Genomic DNA, 24,461 nt, shown 5'->3' with positions numbered 1-24,461 from the left:
TCCAGCACCCAGGGGAGTGCCAGCTTCAACACACGACTCAATGAACGTGTGTTGGACTTCAATGAGATTAAGTGAAAAGGGCTGGGCCAAGAGAGTAGGAAAAAAAAATGAAATGAGTTCTGGAAATGGAAGGAAATGATGCAGGAGGCTGCCAGCGAGTCCCAGTGGAACTAGTGTTAGTCTAAGACGGCATGCCTTTCACAAACAAGTATACACCATACACGTTCGCAGTGAATGGATGGATAAGCAGATACATGTTTATGTACTTATCCCTCAGCTATTTCCAAAAGTGAACTTAGAGCAGCTTGCATGAAAAATTCATAGCGTGTGACTACATCATTAATAAAGTACAGTGATATATGTTGAACTATTTATAATGGACAAGATCTGCCCAAAGCAGAGACAGTCTTTGGGGAGGTTTGAGAGTAAATTTTAAGAAGCAACATATTTAATTCAAAAATAGGAAAAAAAAAAGTGTTTGCTTGGAGTTAATCGGCAAGCAGAGTGAAAAATAAGCAGTAAGTAAAAGCAAGGAATTTTAAAACAGGAGGGAATCTTCGAGAGAAATCCAGACCAGCTCCGCTTACAGATGGGGACACTGAACTGAGCTGGGACTCTTAAAATCCTGCTGCTACTTAGCAGCAGGGCTGGGATTAGACCAATCCCTTGGCTGCCAGTTTGGTGCTCCACCTTAGCGTCTACAATAAATTCACAAAGCAATGAAAACAAAACTTCACTGGGCTAAAAACATAAAGAAATCACGGAAGGTGTTAGTAGGTTATTTGTCTTAACTCAAGATAAGTATTTTTAAAACCAGTGTAACTGAGTTGTAGGGCTTGAAAGGAAACCTTCTCTTGTTAGTCCCTCTGTGGCGATTTGCAGAAAGTCAGGGTAACCTGCAAGTGGGTAGTTCCTGCCACAGACCTTACCAAACACAAAGAAGTCCAACACCTTACCATACCCAAGCCACAGACCTTACCATAGACAAAGAGTCCAAGACAGCAGGTGACCCTGAGTGCACATAATCTGTGCATCTCACAATCACCACTCTGGATCTACTCATGACACTAGTGCACACGTGGATAGGCTGACCAGCTTCCTTCTTTTTCTTTTTTTCTTTTTTTTTTTTTTTTTTTTTTTTGACAGGCAGAGTGGACAGTGAGTGAGAGAGAGACAGAGAGAAAGGTCTTCCTTTTCTGTTGGTTCACCGCCCAATGGCCGCTGCGGCCGGCGCACTGCGCTGATCCGAAGCCAGGAGCCAGGCGCTTCTCCTGGTCTCACATGCGGGTGCAGGGCCCAAGGACTTGGGCCATCCTCCACTGCACTCCCGGACCACAGCAGAGAGCTGGCCTGGAAGAGGGGCAACCGGGACAGAATCCGGCACCCTGACCAGGACTAGAACCCTGACCAGGACTAGAACCCAGGGTGCCGGCGCCGCAGGCGGAGGATTAGCCTATTGAGCCACGGCGCCGGCCCCAGCTTCCTTCTTAAGCACATATGTGGGCTTAACATCTTTTAGCAAGAAGTCCTCGGCATGTCTCTCAAATGCTACTTCAGGACACCACCAATAAAAACTAGTGGATAATACTGCATGTATCTGTTGTTAGTGATGCTGACATTATCAATACGCATTTTAACAACTAATTGGCATTCAATAAAGCTAATAAAGACACCCGATAGCTACAGACAGCCCAAGATTAAATCACTGGGAAAATATAATTGAGATCAGTGATAGTTCTGAATCTTGGCTGGAAAGTGAATTTTCTAAATAAGTTCATGTATTTGATCAGTTTCAGATTAAGGCTGTCATCACCGTAGACTTAATGAGAGTGTCACGAGAGGTTATCTCTCCCTCTCTGGACTATTTAATAATAGTATCATATAAATATGAAAGAAAACAGCAGTCTGAAAATCCCTGTGTATGGACCCAGGAAGTAATTTTACCTATCAGCTATGTGGGGACTAGGTGTCTTCTAAGCTATTTAAAATTAGACTCAGTACAATGAGATGGTTTGGAGACCCTCTCTCTGCAACTCTCCCTGTTATTCCTTTTAACTGGGATCTTGGCATCGTGAGATTCTTGCTGGTCTTCTACAAGAAACTTTGTCTTAAAAATAAAAACCATTTATTTTATTCTTAGCTGCAACAGCACAGTAGCTTCAAAGAGAATTGAGTCAATGTGTGACATTTATCTTTATAGCAAACGGACATCATCTTCCCTCGCTCACGTCCCCTTTCAGAGGCGCAGTGCTGCATGGGCTGGGGATGCAGGGTCACATGAAAGAAACCTCCTCCCCCGTGTCACGCCTCTCTTGCGGGGTGGAAAGGCTATCCAGTGGTGGACTCCTTCAGGAATTAAATACACCATGACCTGGCAACAACGGAATTCTGCTCAGAGAAGAATGAGGCCAGACCTGAGACACACTTTCTCCCCCCATGGTTTGGACTTCTCTTGACCTGAAGAAGGTCAAAGAAATGCTGGTGTCTAAATTGCTCAAGACAGGATTAGCTTCTCTAGCACATATCTCTTTGGAACTCTAAAATCAACTTTATGTGCCCTTTTCGCAACATTTGGGGAAATAGCTTCTTTAAAAAATATCTAAGCCCTGTTTGAAATCAGATGCTGTGTAGTTTATTTTTGTGGCTTTTGCTGTTGTTGTTATTTGTTTATTGAAGTCACTGGCCAACAGAAACTTGATCCCTGCTGTGAAAAGCCAGTCTACCTACCTATGATGAATTACACTATAAATTTTTCTTAGGTAAAGGAAAAAAATAAGAAAAGTTTAGAAACATGGGCAATGGCTCTCACCACATTCCTATATGCATTTGAGGTAAAGCCCAGTTATAGCAGAATCCAGTCCCCAGGCTGTGGTGAAACCAGCAACACAGTATGTGCATACAGTGTGTGCAAATGGGAGAAGTGGGAACAGACGGGGAAGACCCACCTGCCCTTCTGCTACTCAGATGCCAAGATCAGTGACCCTGTGCGACACTAAAGCATGTCTCCATGATATAAAGTTAAGTAAGAAAATGGAATATTTTATGGACTCCTTCTTAACCCATACAAGGTTAAGCTGGGAAGTGACATCCCTGTTAGCTGAAAAAGTACACTCATCCTCCCTCTTACTTCCAATCCATGCAATAATAAACCGGACTTGACTTTAGCATACATCTATGTAGACACATTGAATATTTTTTCTGAGTAATAAATTTAAGGACCTCCATGTTTTTCTTTGCAAGTAATCTTCCCTCTTGCATGAATTTCACAAAATGAATGACTTTTTAAGTACAATTACTCTGATGATGGTGCTATGTCACCAAGTCTTGGATTATGAACAGAGGTGTAAGGTGCAAGTCAATCCTCTTTCTCTCCTGTTCCAGCGTGAACATTTGGAACATCCCCTGGTTAAAATATTAAGTGTTTCTGCAATGGAATTCAGTAGAAATAAAATGCAATGTCTCACAGATCTCCCATATTAAATTCTGCTGAGAAGCCATCGAGATGTTGGCATAGTATTTAAACCAAACAGAAAACACATCTTTTCCCTGGGGTATTTATCCTAGAATGAAACAAACCAAAAGTCTACATTTCATCAGAAGCTCATGGCCTCTTTCTCATCTTTACATGCATCTAGCCATTTGAGTGAAAAAAATAGTTATGTCACAACCGTGGCTGGTTACATCCGCAACCACTTTATAATGATAAGGCTCTGCAATGTGTGGCCTGTAGGACACTGGTCCTGTCACCCACTTCTTTCCAAGTCTTCAGTTAACTAAGCTTATTATTAATTGTGTCTAGGCTTTTCCAGGTAAGTAACACCCCAATGAATTTATATGTAAATATTCACACATTTTTCTCAACCACTAGATACAGAGACTACTTATAAAATATTTTATGTAAATATTTTATATATGGCCATGCCTCTCTTTCTGCTGCTATCCCTAACTGAAATTTCTCTTTGTTAAGAGAGCTTTATTCCATTGCAAAATTATCCAGTTCCCTTTGCTTTTCTCCTCGCTTCTTAATTTTAGCCATATTTCTCCATATTTCACCAGATGGAAGGTGAGAAGTGAAAAATGAAACGCAGAATTGATAAACATTCTGGGATTTTATTGACACTTCAGGAACTCCACAGTGAATGGTTGGGTCGCTCAGAGTCATAAAAGTCCCAGAAATCCATCCTCCACATTCTATTCTGCTGTTTACACAAGTTTTAAAGTAATTATAATTAGTGCATACAGCTCACTCAAAAATGTAAATGGAAATTTGTCATAAAGACATCAACGTGTTGTAAGCGATGATGGTTCAATCAAGTATTTGCCATGCCAAGCGCTTGTTCTCAATGCTGCTGCAGATAACCAAAGGTTGGCTAGACACACACAGGGCTGTGTTTATACTGATGAGGGCACACAGCGCCCACTTCCTGTTCCAGTCTGGCAGGATATCCTAAAGAGACATCCGAAACCATACACAGCCATCCATCCCCAGGAACATGTATCCATCAGGGCACACAGTTTTAAAGCAAACCAGTATAAGAAATGCTGTTGCCATTGTGTGCACTGAAATGATGAACTTTCTCCCCCAGAGGAATAACGGCGAATGCCAAGGCTCTATATGACAGCAACTTCTCCTTTGGAAGGACTATCTCCACCAGAGATGTATGACTCAAATTTTCCACATGCACATTCTTTCAAAGTCTGATTGGATATGAATAAAATAAAGCATCTGCACGAACTGCTTTGATTATGTTTGATGGACAATATTTTTTTAGTCTTCTTAGATGACAAGAAATTACATTAGAATAGGCTAAGTGAAAAAGGCTCATATTTCACCAAAAGAAAAAAAAAGTCATAAAAATGCTGGCAGAAAAAGATCTACTGTGATAAATTAGGGCAGAGCAGTTACTGATTACACAAAAGTCCATTTGTGATGGAGGCAGCAGGAGGGTGAGCTCTCCCTTGTCCACTATTTCAAAAGCAGAGGGGTTTTTTTCCTCCTATGTTCAGGGATGCCATGCACTCCATGACAAAGATGCTTTGATCTTCCCCCATTAAATATACCTTGTGTGGACCTAGCCTGAACTTGGTAAGAAAAAAAAAAATCATTTGTATGAAAGGGAGGGAGTACTGTACATCTCTAAGATTATTCATTACCTTTCAAAAATGAAGCTATTTGTGAAGTCTTTGTGTAATACACACATGAAAGACTACTACGCTGCTTACTTAAAGTATTTTGTTGTCTCCTGCCTTTTTTTTTCATTCATGTCTCAGATCAGAAGGGGACCCCAACTGGAAAAGTCGATGAATAAGACATGGCGGTGGACAGCCAAACAGACTTACGTGATGACTGGAAGAAAAGACTCCCTACCTGAATTGGAGGGCTTAGAAACTCTTCCCTTGGGAACGGGGAGTAGCAATAATTCCAAGGACTGAGGCGCTGGTGCTGGCGCAGGCGGTGGCGGTGGCGGCGGCGGCGGCGGAGGTGGAGGTGGCGGCGTGACTTTCTCTGGCTTCTTCTCTGAAGGCGGTGGCGGTAGAGGATCCTCAGGCAACAGGGACGATTTCTCAGCCAGAAGACTGCCAGCAGCCCTCGCCGCTACCTCTTTCAGCAGGGCCGCTGAGGAGGTCATGGAAGCCAGGGACAGGAAGGAGCTGGCGGGAGGTGGGTGCTCCTGCCCGGGGGTCAGGCTTCTCTCGCTGACCTTCTTGGACAAAGCGGCCAGGGTAGAGCTGGCGGACTGCGAGCTGAAGGGGGAGGAGAAGGACTCGAAGCGCAGCGTCTCCTCCGTCCTGGTGAGAGATTTATCCTGCAGCACAGCGTTGGCCGCAGCTTTCAGTTTGAGGATGGCGGAATCCGGGGACAGGCCGCAGGTGGTGGTTGAGTTCGGCAACCACTTACCTTGGTTCCAGAGAAAGCGGCTGCTTGGAGTGTATTGGTCATTCTGTTCCTGCTTCTCAGCCAACTTCCTGGCCAGAACACTGAGCTGCTGGGCATGATGGGATGGCGGGGAAAAGGAGAGATTCGTGCTAACGTTGACGGGGGACTCCACTCTGCCGTTGGCCGTGGCTGTGGCCTCGAGTTTGAGGGAACCAGCCTCCAGCAGCCTCCTCAAGTTGCTGCTCAGGGGCTTATTGGAGCCCGGGGGGTCATCCTCACACAAAGACGACACGCCCGGGGAAGGGTGGTCTTGACACGGCAGCGAGTCTCGCAGCACCTCCCCGTCCAGCGCCACCAGCTCCAACGTGTGGCTGCTGGGAGTCGCGCTTCCCAAGGAGGTGTCGGGGGATGTGGACTGCTCCTGGATCCGGTCCTCCAGGGACAACTTATAGTTCTCCTGGACTTCTCCATAGGAGGCCTCGGACGGAGTCTCGGAAGAGTTTCCATACCAGTGTTCTCCTTCACTGAGTTCTGCCTCCGCCTCTTCCTGCCTACTAACATCTGGGGGGAAGCAAGAAGGTCAGGGTTACTCTCAGAGCAGACAATCCGGAGGCCCAAAGGCACGCACACAGACCTGCCCACCCGCCTTCTCGGCCCTCCCACCCGAGAACCCGAATGAAAGACAGCAGATAAGGCGAATGGGAAAAGAGGGAAGAGAAACATGGATATGGGAAAGACGTGGTTGGTTGGATGGACAAAAAAAAAAACAACAGCTATTTTCAATAAGTGAAGGAAATGGAAAGAAGTCTGCGGTCTTATTTTAAAAAAGAAAAAAACAACAGGGTATCTTGGGTACCGTGCCAGAATCAGAGGCAGTCCAGGGCTGGTGTAGTGGTGCAGCAGGTTAAGCCACTGCTTGTAACAGCAGCAACCCGTATTGGAGCACTGATTCCAGTTCTAGTGACTCCACTTCCAAATCAGCTCCCTGCCAATCCGCTTGGAAAAACAGCAGATGGTGACCTGAGTGCTTGGGCCCCTGAAGCCCATGTGAAAGACCTGGACGGAGTTCTGGATCCTGGCTTCAGCCTGGCCCAACCCTGGTTGCTGTGGCCATTTGGGTAGTAAACCAGCAAATGGAAGATGTCTTTCTCTCTCTCCCTCTGTCACTCTACCATTCAAATAAATAAAATAAATCTTTAAAAAACTGAATTAGGGGCAGCTTGGCAGAGTCAGGAAATTCTGACCATGAGACACAGATAGTGGGAAGCTGCTTCCCTTCTTTCTAATTCCTTGACCTCGGGCAAGGCACTCAGCTGGTTTGAGAATCCATTTCCTCCAACATAAGATGCAATAAATTTTTCAAAAAGCGTATCAACGAATGTGGATAATATCTGTGTAACTCACTTTACCAGCTGTTACATGACCATGTGACCATAGTTTGAAAACAGTTAAGTACTACATAAAATCCAGATCTCATTAGCAAACACTATTAACATTGCTGATTTCTTACCGTGACAGTATCTCCCACATCGTGCATGCTACTTGTCTGAGAGTCTTCGATTCCAGTCACCAACCTCCTCGCCATGTTATCACTGGCAGTGATCGGGAATTTGCTCCCTCACTCCATTGAGAGCCCCCTTGAGTTATTTTCTAGATATTAATTTATTGAACCACCACTCCCACTCCCATGACTCCCAGGCGCCAGTCAACTGGGACGCCCTGTTAGAAATGAACACTCTGAACAAAGATAGAACCATTCTTTCTAGCTGAAATGTCCATCCCAGAGAAGCCAAGTGTCCAAGTCCACTCATTCTTCAACACCCAGGTCACAGGTTCTTCCGTATGACTCTCCCGGGAGCTCCCAGTCAGAATTTGTCTTTCCTCATTCATGGATTCACTCACTCAACAAAAAATTAGGGAGCACTTGCAGCATACCAGGTGTTGCTCTAGATTGCTCTAAATTGAACACTGAACAAAACAAAGGTCTTGCCTTCCTGGAGCTTACATTCCAGGGGAGGAAAACAGATGTTAAACAAAATGAATAAATTAGTAACTCAGATAGTATGCCAGAGAGTGCTAGGTGCTAGGGAGAAACCTACAAAGCAGGACAGGGAGGACTAGGGGTAATGGATAGGAGGTGAAAAGTCATTGTAAATGGAGTGGTTAGGGTGGGGCCTTACTGGGGTGGTGACACTTGAGCAAAGACTTGAAAGAAGCGAGGCGTTGTCCAGACAGCTATCTCAGGGACAGTGTTCCATGCAGAGGAAGAGCTGTTGTGTAGGCTTTGATAAATCAAGCCTGGCATGTCCACTGGACAAGGAAGCCAGCGTGGCTGGGCGGCATGAAGACTGGATGATCAGAGAGCAGAGGGGTAGGAGGTGTGCGCACACAGTGTGGGGTGGCGAGGCAGTGTGGGGCTTCCTGGACTACTGACAGTCTTGGCGAAACGGGAAAACACTGCAGGGTGTTGGGCAGGGGGGTGATATGATGTGACTTCCATTGTCAAAGTGTTGTTCTGACTGCTGTTTTCCACACAGGTGGGAATACAGAATGGTAGGAAATAGAGAGAGAAGTCAGGATGCTGGGTCCAGATGGGGGATGATACTGACAGGTGACCGCAGGTGGAGGAAAGTGTCCAGCTTCTGTGTATATTTTGAAAGCGGAGCCAACAGCTTCATGCTGTGTTTATCCTGATTTTATATCACTCTAAATGCTATTCACAGTATTGGCTTCTCTTCTCAAATGGTGCTTCTTGAGGGCAGGGAGAGTGTTTTACTAGGCACATAGCCCATGCTATGCCTTCCATGCACAATGACTGGTCCCACAGCTCAACAACGTGTAGGAATTGAGCAAAAATTCCTCACTGAGCCAAGTTGTGCTATATAACATGCTGTTTCTTTTCAGAATAGAAATAGCTAGAACTAGTAATGCGTGAACTACAAGCTAATACATTGATCTTCCCAAGCTATTTAGAGAAGAAATGTCACGAATGACAAATTCTCGTTCACTGAGCTCAAGTTCTGCAACTCCTTCCCGAGATTCTTTATTAAGTTATCAAGAAAATGTAAAATATCAAATGGAATTTGTGGGGAAAAAGCAGATAAAATTGAATTTTCTCTGTTAAAAAACAGTCTGGTTCCTTGTGAGTTGCCACATTTCCATCTCCCCACTTGATTTCTACATTTTTCATCTTTCCTCAAATCGGCAGTGACCCTGAACTCATCTCCCCACCAGCTTCTTGTACAGATGCCTTCTACCAAACACCTAGCAGTCAACATCAGTTTCAACAATGGGGCTAATTTGGCGTTGCTTTAGCAAGCCACCTTTCTTGATTTCAGATTAAACATCTTAGCCTCCGAGAGAATCACATGGGAACTCTACTATAAATAGTAAGACGCACAAAAGATTTAAAAATCATTACAGTACGAATTAATTGAATATCTCTTCTTTGCTCTTCATTGACATTCCTTAAATGAGTATACAGGAAAACACACAATTCAAAATTAAGTGCTTTTAGATGACATTTTTGTCATAGTAAAGTAGTTCGAGATGGTCAAACAGGTTCCAAACTAATGCAATAAAGCCAATTAGCAAGGTAAAGAAAATCAAGGTTTTCCGAACCACAAAATGTTACAAACGCGTGTCCAGTCTTGTCGTCTTACAGAGATCATTAAATATGCTAAAGGTGACTGGCTGAATCAAAGCCACACTCATGCTAATGTTTGAACCAGGAACCCCACATTTCTCAACATCCAGTCCAGAGCTTCTCTGCACAGACTCCCAGGAGACCCTCCGAATGGCAACTTCTAGAGGGCTCTGAGCAACTGCTCCTCCATCCTCCAGTCAGCCTTCTGTTCTCTAGAATCAGAAATCAGCCAGGGATGCACTCTTCACTTGAGCCAAGTCAGGGTGAAAGGACTCATTTTACCTGCGCTCTGTTCTCTCCACTCCTTCTCAGCCTCTTTGTTGCAGGAGACTATAGCACATCTACTGGCAAAGCCCCAAAGGCAAAGCTTAACTTTCTAACCCCCTCCACACCTTCAGAGAGCGAGGATATCCCCCTGCAAATGTGCTCAAGCGATGAGTGTGCTAAAAACTACAGAAGTTGTCTATCGGCGTTCTAATCCTATCAAGCAGTGACAAGGAGGGCTGAGCATTCTTGAATGATAGGAAACGCTCCTATCTACATTTAAGGCAACATTTCCAACCTTACAAAAACCCAAGCCCAAACAAACAAATGAGGGAAAGCATTTCTTAATCAGAACTCTTTGTGTCCCAAAAGCACCTAGATATTTCTCAATCACCCATGCGTGCATTCTCTGCAAACACGATCACTAAGACACACACTCCTCTGGACTCCAAGAAAACTCAGAGACATAAGGAATATTTTGATAAATTCATAATGCTCTGTCAATAGCTCTTCCAAAGATGCTGCTACTGAAATTGAGGTCATTAAAGTAACAAGCCATTAAATAATTTGAACGCACGCCATTGAAAGAGCGAGGGCAGAAAGTTGGGGAGAAACATATCTGAAATTATTCTGGCATCACTTGAGATCAACTGAGGAGTAGAGGAGGCTTTGAGGGATGTGGAGGGGTCGGGGAAGAACAACAGGCTCAAACAAATGCGTTTCCAGTTCACAGACTGCCAGGATTTTCTCCCACAAATATTATTTTGTTATTATTACTACTTATTATTTGCCTGCTGTGCTTCTGTTTTCACTTTCAGTGTCGTCAAGGAGGTGACCTTGAAAGCTGCCTAGGACCACTGAATGATGAGGTCACTTCCAACGGGGTCTGTGGGACAACCAGCACCTTCCCCAGCATGGAATTCCCTGCGGCTGGGACAGCTCAGAGCAACGCTGTGCCGCAATGCACAGGGTCAACCTGCTGCCCGCCACCAACTCCAGGACAGGCAAGCCTTGACTTTTGTCTCTCTGTGTCACAATCTGGGAAGTCCCCGGCAGCAAGACCCCTCCATTTTCCTGTCTGTCAAGCAGCATGGAGTCATCGCCCAGAATCACAGAGCACTGTGCGATCCTGCACATGCTTCCTGCGGATTTCACAGCTTTCTTAACGAAGGCATCCGGGGAAGCCTCTAAGTGGCCACTGTAAATAACGTCTTATAAATACATCATGTTTAACCTCCAGAAACAGAAGCCATTTCCATTGCTAATTTTACCACCACCACCTCTGCCTGGTTCACACTCATTCTTGTCAATTTTACACAACAGTTTGTGTTTGCGTGTGTGTGCTCCCTTGGATTCAGAAACTCAAAGAATTAAGAATAAAAACGGTACAATTACAGGATGAAAATATGCTGAATAATTTTTGTTGCCATGTGGCAGAAACATTTCTCCTTAGGGGAAAACAAAACAAAATTCGAATACCTAACACATTTATTTATAATTCAGTTCTCAAGCAGCAACTCAGTAACTCAATACCCACAACTCTCGCCGCATCCTCAGAAGAGAACACCTTTTCAACTCGCTTCCTTTCCAGTTTGACAGTTTTAATCAGATGCACTTAATTGGACCAATATTTAACTCAAAACATCCTTGATCAGAAAGATCAGGAGCAGAAAGAAAAGATGTAAGAAAGAGACACCTATTAATTCCCGCAGCTTTTGGCTGGGCTTGGAGTAAGTGTACCATTTCTACTTCTGCCTACAAACTAGTCCCATAGTGGTCCGCATGAATCCAGCCAGCAGGCGTTAAAGAGAACAGGGCTCAGTCTCTTAGGACTTATCTGGCATGGGGTTAACTCATGATCAACCTTCTAACAGTCAATGTCAATGGTCAATGACTTCAAAGACGGATGTGTTCATCTGGTCCTGACCACCTACCCTTCATTTTCAACTAAAATTTTTCCACATTCCCCCTCTCGACCTAACACACTTCTATAGCTAAATATCCATGCCTGTCTTTTAAGGCCACACATCTCTGTCAGTATCATCAACTGTATATCTCATACCTATCATAAACCATCCAATCAGCTTTTATATGCAGTATTAAAGCAAAGTGGTTCGTCAGGTGTAAGGAACTGTCTAGAAAAGCTGTTAGCAAAACTGATGCTAATTGGCTGAATTCAACAAGCACTTACTGAGCATTTATTATGTGCAAGGAAATGTTCTCTGCAACAGGGAGCTCAGACAACCCCACAGCTAATAATCCACAGGGGAGAAAAGCATTGCACAAGCACTCGAAGCACGGGGGCTGGCACCACGGAGGAACACAGCAGAGGCTGCGTGAACACAGAGGGTAAGATTAATTCCATCGGTGCCGCGGCTCACTAGGCTAATCTTCCGCCTTGAGGCGCCGGCACACCCGGTTCTAGTCCCGGTCAGGGCGCCGGATTCTGTCCCGGTTGCCCCTCTTCCAGGCCAGCTCTCTGCTGTGGCCAGGGAGTGCAGTGGAGGATGGCCCAAGTGCTTGGGCCCTGCACCCCATGGGAGACCAGGAGAAGCACCTGGCTCCTGCCATCGGATCAGCGCGGTGCACCGGCCGCAGCGCGCTGGGCGCGGAGGCCATTGGAGGGTGAACCAACAGCAAAGTAAGACCTTTCTCTCTGTCTCTCACTGTCCACTCTGCCTGTCAAAAAAAAAAAAAAAAAAAAAAAAAAAGATTAATTCCAATGGTGCTGATGGCTTTGGAAATAGACCTTGAAGGATGAAGAAGATTTTAACAAAAGTCGATGGGAATTCATTTGTAAGCAGTCTATCAAAAGAGGACTATCCCAATCATGAGAAAGCTAACACTCAGCTGATGACTACATTAACTCTAAGGTGGGGAGAAAAAGGTTTATTTAGATTCTTCTTCACATTTTAAAAACACACCACCTATTGATTTGTTCAAGATGGATTTCATCAATTCTCTTACCTCACTCACTAGTTTCGAAACCAAAGCGTTAGATTACAAATCCCTTGAGGCCCAACTATGACTGCCATTATCGTGTTCCTGCCCAGTGCTCTACCCATAGGAAGGGTATTCGGGCTCCTGTGATGGTAAATGACAGCAGAGCAGCTGGGCTGCGTGAGGAGGTGGGGGAGTCTGTGTTCCTGTAGCTAACAAAGCAAGGGGCACAATGGAGCTAGCATCAGATAGGACATGGAGGGCACCACTAGGGCGCTCTCTCATTTGCCTCTAGTCTTTTCCTCTGGGCCACGTTTCCCAGGAGGCTAAACCTGGCTGTAACCGGTTCTGGGTTTTCACTTTCAATGACTTTCCCCTAGAGCAAGGTCTTTCCCCCTCTGATTGGCCGGTTGGAGGTCACGCTCCCCTCCCTGGGCCTATCCCTGAAGCCAGAGGGCGGGTTCTACAGTTGACTCAATGTGGGTCACAGAAGAAAGGCGAGGAAAGAGGTATCAGGAAGACGAAAGCATTGGCCTCTATAATGTTTCATAAAGGTTTTTTTCTGCTGCATATCAAGCTGTTCTGAACCAATTTTACGATGTTAAGCACAAAATACATCGGCGTTTAGGCCAGGTTTACCTGCCAATATCTCAATGTTCCCTTTATAGCCCGAAAGCCTCTGCACGGTCGCCACACCAGGTCTGCCTGGAACTAGGAGCCGGGGTTCCCAGTCTTGGCTGTCCCCAGGCAACTGTGCTGTGGCGGTCAGCTCTCCGGACACCAATCCGGAGAGATTACAGGTATAGCAACATCAACGCCTAAGGCCCCCAAGCCAAGAAGAAAATTCAAGAACTGCTAGTTATGTAAAACTGCCTGGGTGGAGATGACAACCAGGTTCCTGTCACCAGTCCAGCTGGGGAAAAGGCACAGAGGGTTGAGGGAGAAGCGAGAGGAAGTCCGGGAGGATTAACAGCCAGCAGTCCGAGAGAGCAGGGTGGGCTCCTGGCTCAGAAGGAGTCAGTACACACAACAATATTCTCCCATATCATTTTAAATGCCTTTCAAGTAAAACAAAGGGAACAGAAATGGACACATCACTTCTTGCCTTCAGAGTGTGTTACAAACAGTCTCTAAGCCAGTTTGGTATTCTATGTAGTGCTTGGCCACATCTCTCAGTGGCTGGGAAAGAACATACTCCCACCCACTTGCTCTTCCTAACATAAATTCCAACTGCCAAGACCAAAACCCATGTAGCCACCCCAGACTCTCCTCTTTCTCCAACACTTCACCTGTACGGATTCTGTAAATTCTACCTTCAAAACACATCCCAGGGTGGCGCTTTGTCCTAGTGGGTAAAGCCACCACCTGTAATCGCTAGCATCCCGTTGGGTGCTGGTTTGAGTCCTGGCTGCTCCACTTCCTATCCAGCTACTTGCTAATGCACCTGGTAAAGCAGCAGCAGATGGCCCAAGTGCTTGGGCCTCTGCACCCACGTGGAAAGACCTGGAAGAAGCTCCTGGTTCCTGGCTTCAGCCTGGCCCAGCCCCAGCTGTTGCAGCCATTTAGTGAGTGAACCAGCAGATGGAAGATCTGTTTGTTTTCCTCTCTCTCTCTCTCTCTCTGTAACTTTGCCTTTAAAAATAAATCTTAGGGCCGGCGCCGCGGCTCACTAGGCTAATCCTCCGCCTAGCGGCACCGGCACACCGGGTTCTAGTCCTGGTCAGGGTTCTAGTCCCAGTCAGGGCGCCGGATTCTGTCCCAGTTGCCCCCCTTCCAGGCCAGCTCTCTGCTGTGGCCAGGGAGTGCAGTGGAGGATGGCCCAAGTACTTGGGTCCTGCACCCCATGGGAGACCAGGATAAGTACCTGGCTCCTGCCTTCGGATCAGCACGGTGTGCCAGCCGCAGCGCGCCAGCCGCGGCGGCCATTGGAGGATGAACCAACGGCAAAGGAAGACCTTTCTCTGTCTCTCTCTCTCACTGTCCACTATGCCTGTCAAATAAATAAATAAATCTTAAAGAACACACACACAGACACACATACAAATCTTGCCACATTTCACCATGTTAACTATTACCATCATAATCCACACAGCACAACCTGGACTATAACAGTAGCCTTCCAAGAGGCTCCTTGTCCTACTACTCTCAACCAGCAGCCAGAATAAGCTTTCAAAAATATTCCATCCCCTTCCCACCCCCAAGCTTCACAATGGCCTTCCATGTTTCTCAGAATAAAATCTAAACCTCTTAACATGACCTCTAGGCCCAGCGCAATCTCCCACAATTCCCACTGGACACTCCAGCCTCAGGGCCTTAGCAATTGCTCTTCCTTTGCCTGAAATCTTTTCCCCTAAAAAGCAGCCATGTGACTGATTCCATTACTTCCTCAAACATCATTCCCTTCTCCTCTCCAACATCACTGTTTATTAGGATAGAGGTCCCTTAGATAGAGAGAGGACTTTGTCTTTGTATTTATATCCTTAGCACTTAGAATGATACTGAGCACAGAGTAGACACTCAATTACTGTCAAATGCATGAATGAAAAGGAAGAATGACCTTGACAATCCAAAAGGTAGAAGCTCTTAGCGATGGAAATGAGAGCTATTTTCAAAATTACAAATTTAAACACTTTTTCCTCATGTGAGACAACCATGGTTCAGGGACCAGAGTCTGCTTTACAGATTTTTCCACCTGCTTCCTTAATGGCCAAGAAAAAGGATAGCTCCCTGGGAGAAATTGAGACTAAAGCTGCAGCCCCTCTAAGAGGCCCAAATAGCTTTGAACTTTAGCTTAACATTTCAAGTGGATTCTGCACTGTACTCCATACACAGCTATGCCTGTCTCAAACTTAATACTGATGTTTCCCCCAAAAGATCAAGGAAAATTTATTCTCTGGAAAGATGCAACACGTTTCTCTAGATACCCATCTGCTTTGGAGAAACATGTACCCTATTTGGAGAAGAAAGAACATATGAAAACACCAACTACAGTGCCAAAGACTCGGTAAGGTTGGCTAGCACTGCTGTTACTATTAATGAGAAAACAGATAGTACCAGTTCTCTTACCCCCAGTTTCAGAGAGAAATGTTAACAGCCAGAGGATGAAGTAACTGGCCAGCTCATACAATAGGTTTGCAGGATACCAAAAGCTATTTGTTGCATTTGAATTTTGTCATATGAATTTTTTCTTTTAAAACTTTTACTGGGGCCGGCGCTGTGGCGTAGGGTGTAAAGCTGCCACTTGCAGTGCCAGCATCCCATATGGGCACCAGTTCGGGTCCCAGCTGCTCCTCTTCTCATCCAGCTCTCTGCTTTGGCCTGGGAAAGCAGCAGAAGATGGATCAAGTTCATGGGCCCCTGCACCAGCGTGGGAGACCCAGAAGAAGCTCCTGGCTCCTGGTTCCGGATCAGCATAGCTACAGCCATTGCAGCCATATACGGAGTAAACCAGTGGATGGAAGACCTCTCTCTCTCTCTCTCTCTCTCTCTCTCTGCCTCTGCGTCTCTGTAAATCTGCCTTTCAAATAAAATTAATAAATCTTATAAAAAAACTTTTACTTCTTTTTTTATTAGAAACATGAGGAAACAAAGAGTCAGAGTCAGACAGACAGACTGACCTTCCATCTTCTGATTCATTCTCTCAATGCTGACAATAGCTGGAGCTAAGCCAGGCCAAAGCCAGGGAGCCTGGAATTCAATCTGGGTCTCCCACATGAGTGGTAGGGAGCCACGAACAATAGCCATGACCTGCAGCATCACAGGGTGCACATTAGCAGGAAGCTGGAATTGGTAGCAGAGTGGGACACAAAGCCAGGTACTCTGATAGGGGATGCAAGCATCCCAAATGGCCTCTTAAACACAAAAAGCCTGCCCCATGAATAGTTTTAGAGCTGAAGAACCTTGCAGATCTAGAACCTTGTCTTCTAGGCAAAGGTGTAGAGAAAGCCAGTGATTTGCCCGAGATCCCACAGTTGACATCCAGACATAGGCACTGACTTGAGTTCAGATGTCCCAATCTGATGCCCTGGACTTGTACAACTAAATCATGGTGCCTTTCAAGCGTCATTAAGCAAATGAATGAATCTTAGAATAAACCCTGCCACATATTAGGCACCTAATAAACTTCCGTTGACTGAATGAACAATCATGCACAGAGCACTGAAAAACTGGTACTAAGTGAGATGTCTTCATATTTGTCAGTAAACCTCGTAGAAAACCAAGTTTCCAAACAGTTAACAGCTTATACAATATGCACACCTAATGGGTGACAAAAGCCAAGTCAAAACCCAAATCTTCAGAACATCTAAAAGAAAAGGAACAGCTCAACAAAATAATAATAATAATATCAATAACTTTTCAGGAAACCAAAAATTACCAAAGTACCATAAGGTACTCCAATTTTTAAATTTTTATTTTGGCAGGATTTTAAAATGCACACACCCTCAACCAAACATTGACACCATTATGGTGTCTGTCAACCCAGATCTGTCTCAGAAGCTATGGGATTTCTCAACAGTATATCCCCACATTAAACGGTCCCAAGCAACTGTGTATTTTAAGTTACTATTCCTACCTTGTTAGTCCTTTTGACTACTTTTTGTTCTCTACTATGCCCTAAGCACAGACTTTTGCTTCTAAATGTGTAGTTCTTTTTCTGCCATGAGCTAAACGAATGATCACCAGCTTATTAAGACTGTGTGAAAACTAGGCGTGATAACCAGAGCCATGGGTTGAACTGGGTTCCCTCCTCCCACCCCAAAATATGTCAAGTTCCAATCCCCTAACACATGTGAAGGTGACCTCATTTAGAAATCAGGCCTTGGGAATGAGTAAGATGAGGTCATTAGGGTGCACTAGAATTTGGAACCAGGGTGTCCTTATCAAGAGGGGAAATTTGGACAGAGACAGACACACAGACGAGGAGAACACCTGCGAAGACCAGAGTCGTATAGCCGCAGTCAATGAAGAAGTTGGGAACCACCAGGCTCACACCTTGTTCTCAGACTTGTAGTCTGGACAGCAGAGAGACCACACATTCATTGTTCCCCAGTTCCTCCACCCATTACCTGGTTCCCAAGCTGCTTCTCTGTTTGCAGGTATTTGTTGTAATAACACCTCCACCCCTCAGGTCCAACTTTTCTGTTTTCGTACGCAGTTACCCATTACCACAGCTCAGGGAAATTAGAAGCAACAGCAGCTCATTTGGTTCATGGTTCTGGAGGTTGGGAAGTCCAAGACCCTAGGGCTGCATACGTGCAGGCATCTTGCTGCTTCGGAATGTGGTGGAAGGGCAAGGGAGCTTGAACAAGGCAGAATGGAAATCAGGCAAGCTTAGCCTTCGTGAGGAGCCTGCTCCTGGGTGATGAACCCCCTCCCCCGCTATCAGCCCTAATCCATTCTTGGGCAGGGCCTTCGTGACCTAATCCCCTCTGAAGGGGCCCACACTTTCACACTGTTCCAATGGCAATTCCATTTCAACATGAGCGTTGGAGAAGACTTTCAAACCACAGCAACTTCTGTTGTTTAATCTTCCAACTTGTGCCATTTTGTCACCAAAAACCCAGAAAACTAACAGGCTTAGGTTTGGAGGAAGGCCTGAGCCTTGTCTGCATTTTATCACCTCTGGATTCTAAATTGCTTCTTTTAGGAACACGGTTTTTTGCATACACTGAGTATTACAGCACAAAACTGAGCACGCTACTAGTCGGTGTTAAGTCCTCTGAAGCCAGAAAGACCTCAAGAAGACTCTCAAGTTATATTTGCCTCTCTAGATTTTAGCCAAATGTTTTTCAAGTAAAAGGGTTTTTTTTTTGTTTTTGGTTTTTTGTGGGTTTTTTTGACAGGCAGAGTGGACAGTGAGAGACAGAGAGACAGAGAGAAAGCGCTGATCCGATGGCAGGAGCCAGGTGCTTCTCCTGGTCTCCCATGGGGTGCAGGGCCCAAGGACCTGGGCCATCCTCCACTGCACTCCCGGGCCACAGCAGAGAGCTGGCCTGGAAGAGGGGCAACTGGGACAGAATCCGGTGCCCCGACCGGGACTAGAACCGGTGTGCTGTTGCCACAAGGCGGAGGATTAGCCTAGTGAGCCACAGCGCCGGCCCAAATGAAAGTTTTTTAGAAGACATTAGCAAAAGAAGCCTTCTACTACTTAAGCTGCTTAGAAATCTCCAAGGGGGGGGAAAAACACTCATTCTTGCATTTACTGTAGCAAATTAATAAGAAAGGGATAGTTAGTTCCAAGTATAGCTTGGATCTATTTGCCAAAAGGCCAATCTCTAGACCAAAGCAGCGCTGGTTAGCCCACGGATTGATTACTTGCTCTTTCACCCTCTCACGCACCTCTGTGGTACAAGAAGCATATAGAATCTGTCCCCTCAAGCAATCAAAAGTAAATTTACCATGGCTACCACATCGTTATCAGAAAAATTGTCTGCTAAGGCTGATAAATCGGTCGATTATCTGCTTCCCTGACTTTTATTTCCTCTTGTATAAATGTTTTCATCGTAACATTACCAATACCTGTTGTAAGATGAGCGATAAATTACCAAACTACTGAAATCATCAGGAAATCCTTAATAGGTCAGAAAAGAACTTAACCAAAAAAAGCCCTAATAACATCAGAGTACTCTCTACAATCTAAGAACTGCACTCTATAGATAGAGAAATGGCTGTTTCCCAACCTCTCAGCTACACGTAACATGATATATTTCTTTGTCGACACATATACCTAGAGCCGTGGCATCATGCACCTTGTAATGAAACATATGCTCATAATAAGGCCGCCTGCCAAAGGAAAACATCACATAGTAAGTCCTTTATTTACTTACACACACACACACACACACACAAACCTGTGTGTGTGTGTGTGTGCCAAGAAAAAAGGGGGCTGTGAAAAAAAAAAAAACATATTTAGCAAGGGAGAAGGTATGAAATTGCTTCTCATTTAGTATCTGAACACATATTTTAAACACACTGCAGAGGAAACAACTCCCCCAGACCCCCATACATGTTCACCACAGGACTCTGGGGCCACTGATTGTAAGACTGTCTTTACTGGTTGCACACAAGAATCCATGACACCTAAGGACAGGCCGAGACAAGGGCAACCTAACTCAAAGTAAACTTGAAACACTGATGTAGGCCAACAATTGTAACCTTTACTTCTGCCAGGCTTTGTGCCAGGGCTGCTAGCCATTGGTCAAATGTATTTTTATTCACTGTCTCCTTTTATTTTCCCTGCCACCTTCCAGTATACACGTAAGAAGTCAACAATGGAAGGTCAGAATGAAAATTAACAGAAACTATATGCATACAATCACCCAATAAATTAAGGTAATTCCAAGGACCAGGACACCTTGGAGCTAAATTAACATTCCCTTAACAACTCAGAATGTGGTGGTTCTCTCCACTCAATTCTTCTTGATGAATCCTGGGGGTGACCCTTGCTGTCTTCTTGGGCATTTCTCAGCCAACCGTTTTTCACGGTTTTCATGGACAGAGCTGTGTAGATCTCTCACAGCTGTGTAGATCTCTCAGAGCTGTTTTCTAGTTCTCTGCCACCATTAGTGAATCTCCAGAGGAGACATTTCAGTCCATTTTCCAATAAAGCTCAGATGCTACTGGAAACGCATCAAGTGTTCAGCTTGCCATTCAGGAATGTGTGCCCAGAGCTGTGGCACAGCAGGTGAAGCCGCTGCCCGCAACTCTGGCATTCCATATGGTAGCACTGGTTCCAGTGCCAGCTGCTCCACTTCTAATCCAGCTCCTTTCTAATGCACCTAGAGGCATAAAGGAGATAAACCAAGTGCTTGGGCTCTGCCACCCACATGGGTGGAAGACCCAGATGGAGTTCCAGGTTCCTGGTTTTAACCTGGCCCAGCCCTGACTCTTGCAGCCTCTATCTCTCTGCCTTTCAAAATGAATAATTTTTTTTTTTTCCTAAAGAGGTTCAGACATGGCCTTTACTGCTGCTTTAGGTAAGGCTCAACTCCAAAAGAGATGCTCAAAAGAGAAAGAGAAAAAAGAAAAGAGAAAGAGAAAAGAAGGAAGGAAGGAAAAGAAACTAAACAGGAAGGGAAGAGAAGGGAGAAGGAAAAAGTAAATATAAAACAAAATAAAATTTTAAAAAACCTCAACCCTCAGGGCTGGCACTGTGGCGTAGCGGGTAAAGCCGCTGCCTGCAGTGCCGGCATCCCATATGGGTGCCAGTTCGAGTCCACTTCTGATCCAGCTCTCTGCTGTGGCCTGGGAAAGCAGTAGAAGATGGCCCAAGTCCTTGGGCCCCTGCACTGGCATGGGAGACCCGGAAGAAGCTCCTGGCTCCTGGCTTCAGAAGCTTTGGCCTTTGCGGCCATCTGGGGAGTGAATCAGCGGTGGAAGACCTCTCTCTCTCTCTCTCTCTCTCTCTCGCTCTCTCTCTCTGTAACTCTCTCAGATAAATTAATAAATCTTTAAAAAAAAAAAAAAACCCTCTCGCCATTCATATACTATTCCATGAAAATCCCACTTAACCTTATTCCCCCGTCAGTTGCTCTTGGTCTTAGCCTTCGGGAGTCACTAAAATGCCCTGACTTGTATGTGAATCAGCACACCACTCCTTTTTTTTTTTCCCTAAATTTTTATTTATTTCCATTGTATTTTTCCCCCAGAAACCTTTTATTTAAGGAATACAAACTTCATGCATTTCATAATTACAACTTTAGGAACCTGGTGATTTTTCCCACCATACTCTCCTTTTTCATCTTACAGAGCTTAGCACTGCTTCAGTTCTCCAAAAGCAATAGCTTCCTCCCACTGTAAGAGTTTAGCTGCGACCAAATTGAGGTTTTTCAAAAAGGAGTAGGAAAATGTATTGGGTAATTTAAAGACATTCATTTGAAAAGCTTTTTGATATAAATACAAAGCTACTGGCTGGCGCTGCGGCTCACTAGGCTAATCCTCCATCTGCAGCGCCGGCACCCTAGGTTCTAGTCCTGATCGGGGCGCCGAATTCTGTCCCGGTTACCCCTCTTCCAGGCCAGCTCGGGAGGGCAGTGGAGGATGGCCCAAATCAATGGGCCCTGCACCCGCACGGGAGACCAGGAGGAGGCACCTGGCTCCTAGCTTCGGATCAGCTCGATGTGCCGGCCACAGTACGCCAGCCGTGGCGGCCATTGGAGGGTGAACCAATGGCAAAGGAAGACCTTTCTCTCTATCTCTCTCTCTCACTGTCCACTCTGCCTGTCAAAAAAAAAAAAAAATACAAAGCTACTTCAAAAAGTTCCCATAAAATGGAATGAAAAGGTAAACATTTTGGTGCAAAAATTTGTGAAATCCATTTATACAAAGAGTCTTCAAGAAGTTCATGGAAAACTGTATTATGAAAAAACTTGCAACTAGAGACCACTATGCATAGTGAAATAAACCAGCCCCCAAAACACAAATAATCATGTTATCTCTGATATGTGGTAGTTAATGTAGAATACAAAAATATATAATAATGAGCAGGTTAGGATTTGATTATTGTTTTTAGCCCTTATCTATACTCCTGTGCACCAATGGTCTATCTTTTTACTTATGAACACTATAGTTAGTGGTGCATTACCCCTGTGATTATAAAGTAAATTGAAAATATGCTATCACAAAAACTTAAGAAAAAAAAAGAAAGGAGGGGAGATTGAGGGAGGGGGAAAGTATGGCTATCATCTTAGAATAATATCTGTGAAATACATGAAATCTGTTTTCTTTATATTAATAATAAAAAGTTCAAAAACTACATATGATTTCAAAAAATGTTTGCACTAAAATATATTTTCTTTTAATTCCATTTTTCCATGAACTTTTTGAAGTACCCGCATATGCTAGACTAATCAGGCTCTGGTTTATTTTTTTAAATTTCTTGCTTATTTATTTGAAAAGCGGAGAGACAAAGAAACACAGTTCCCATCTGCTAGTTCACTCTTCCTCAAGTGTCCACAACAGCCAGGGCTGGGACAGGAGACAACCAGGAGCTGAGAGCCCAATCTGGGTCTCCCATGTGGGTGACAGGAACTCAACTACTGGCCTTGGAAGTGGAACCAGGGACTCAAACTCCTAGGCACTCTGTTGCGGGATTCAGGAATCCCACAAGGCTTTTTAACCTCTGTGCCAAGTGCCCACCCCTACGCTGTCTTCAATCCACATATTTTGAAGTTACATATAGAAAGCCTGATTTGGGGGTTTTCTGTTGGTTGGTTGGTAGTTCCACATTAATAGCAGCCGTAGTTAATCCTACTTCAGGCTCTATGCGCCACATATAGTTTCTGCCCCATGGTCTTTTCTGGTGGTGCTGGTGGTTGCTGATGGTTTTTTAAAGTACGCCTTTACAATTCTTACACCATTCCTAGCTCAAAGCTGTCATTCACTGATTCCTGCTCTAATAAAAGCAGAATGGTGTTCTAGACTAGTATTGAAAATTCAGATTATAGCCATACATCTCATTATCTTTTCAATCCAGTCACTTGTGTGAGTCCTGAATCCCCTTCCTGAATCAATACAATGAGGGATTAAACTAGATCAGTGGATTACAAACCAAACCTCAAGGAACCCTTGGCCTCTAGGGCAAGCTGTGGGTCTGTGGCTCGACCACACCCCCTTCCTAGCAAACACCCACAAACAAGGCCTTGCTTGAGCTCTTCAATATAGCGCAGCTCTCCCTAACAACGAAGACGCCACCAATTTTCTTAAAGTTTTGAAAAACACTGTGTTAGATGATCTCAGGGATACTCCTGGTGCTAATCCTCTGTGAATTGGATCATCGATCCCTTTTCAATCATTTTATCAGGGATTGTCAGATAGATAGAAAGTGATTTGAAAATCCTATATTGAGTATTTAAAGGAAGAGAAACAAAAGCAACAACAACAAGAAGATCAGGGGCTTGTGCTCATGTTTGGATTTGTGGAAATCCACTGGAGAGTAGACTCAGGAGACTCCGCACACTACAAGGGGAAGCATCTCTCTGCCTAAGGCTCTGGGAATGCAGCCTGGGTTAGCGGTGAAAGGAACACCGTACTGAGACTTGGAAGCCCAGTTCCACTCTGAATTTGGAGCTGGCATTTATTTAACAAAAATTGGACATCCTGTCGTATACTAACCCATAGACAATGTGTTAGGAATCCAGGCATGGAGTCCCCTGAGTCACATTACTTAGCTTTCCCACCCCTAAACTAGGGTGGTAACACCTGTTCCCTGTCTCATACACGATGGGCCTGCAGAGATGGCCAAGTATTTGTAAACTGAACAGCATGGACAGCACTGGATGTGAAAACTACACATGCTCCTCCTTTCAAGTAAATCAAATATATACAACTTTCAGAATTTACCAGATTGATAATATAAGGCCTCAAGAAGGCCTGTATAACAAGTAAAAAAAAAAAAAAAAAAAAGCCATTCACAGAGTATGAGCCAGCATGGCAGAACAGAGAGGGCACAGCTTTGGGACGATGCACTCCCACTCGAATCCAATCCTTCTGTGCATCGGGCCCATCTAAACGAGACATCTACCAGCTCCTCCTCCCATTTACAGACTAGGATACCAACAGCTGCAATTTTACGAGGTCATTGTCAAAGTAAATCAGCATGGTGAAAGTAAAGCACCTGGTATGGAGCTGGCACCTAGCGTGTAACACTTTCCCCTTTGCCTTCCTCCCAGACACCTAGAAATCTCAGAGGAGAGAACATTGTGTTTTCAAGAATAGGGCTCACCTTGGGACTGT

General features: G+C 44.9%; 1 protein-coding gene across 8 annotated transcripts in view; it reads right to left on the bottom strand.

Annotated features, from left to right (window-relative positions):
- The window catches only part of ZNF827 (zinc finger protein 827), a 189,329-nt gene that overhangs the window by 144,321 nt on the left and 20,547 nt on the right, over nt 1-24,461 (bottom strand). For all 8 annotated transcript variants that reach the window (XM_051820031.2, XM_051820028.2, XM_051820023.2 and 5 more), the window contains exon 2: nt 5,369-6,439. In XM_051820031.2, coding sequence (XP_051675991.1) covers nt 5,369-6,439 — 1,071 coding nt within the window. The remainder of the gene's footprint in view (nt 1-5,368; nt 6,440-24,461) is intronic.

The sequence above is a fragment of the Oryctolagus cuniculus genome, chromosome 8, assembly GCF_964237555.1.
Source record: "Oryctolagus cuniculus chromosome 8, mOryCun1.1, whole genome shotgun sequence".
Taxonomy (NCBI): Eukaryota; Metazoa; Chordata; class Mammalia; order Lagomorpha; family Leporidae; genus Oryctolagus; species Oryctolagus cuniculus.
The sequence above is the reverse complement of the archived record's forward strand: the minus strand, read 5'-3'. Positions and strand labels throughout refer to the sequence as shown.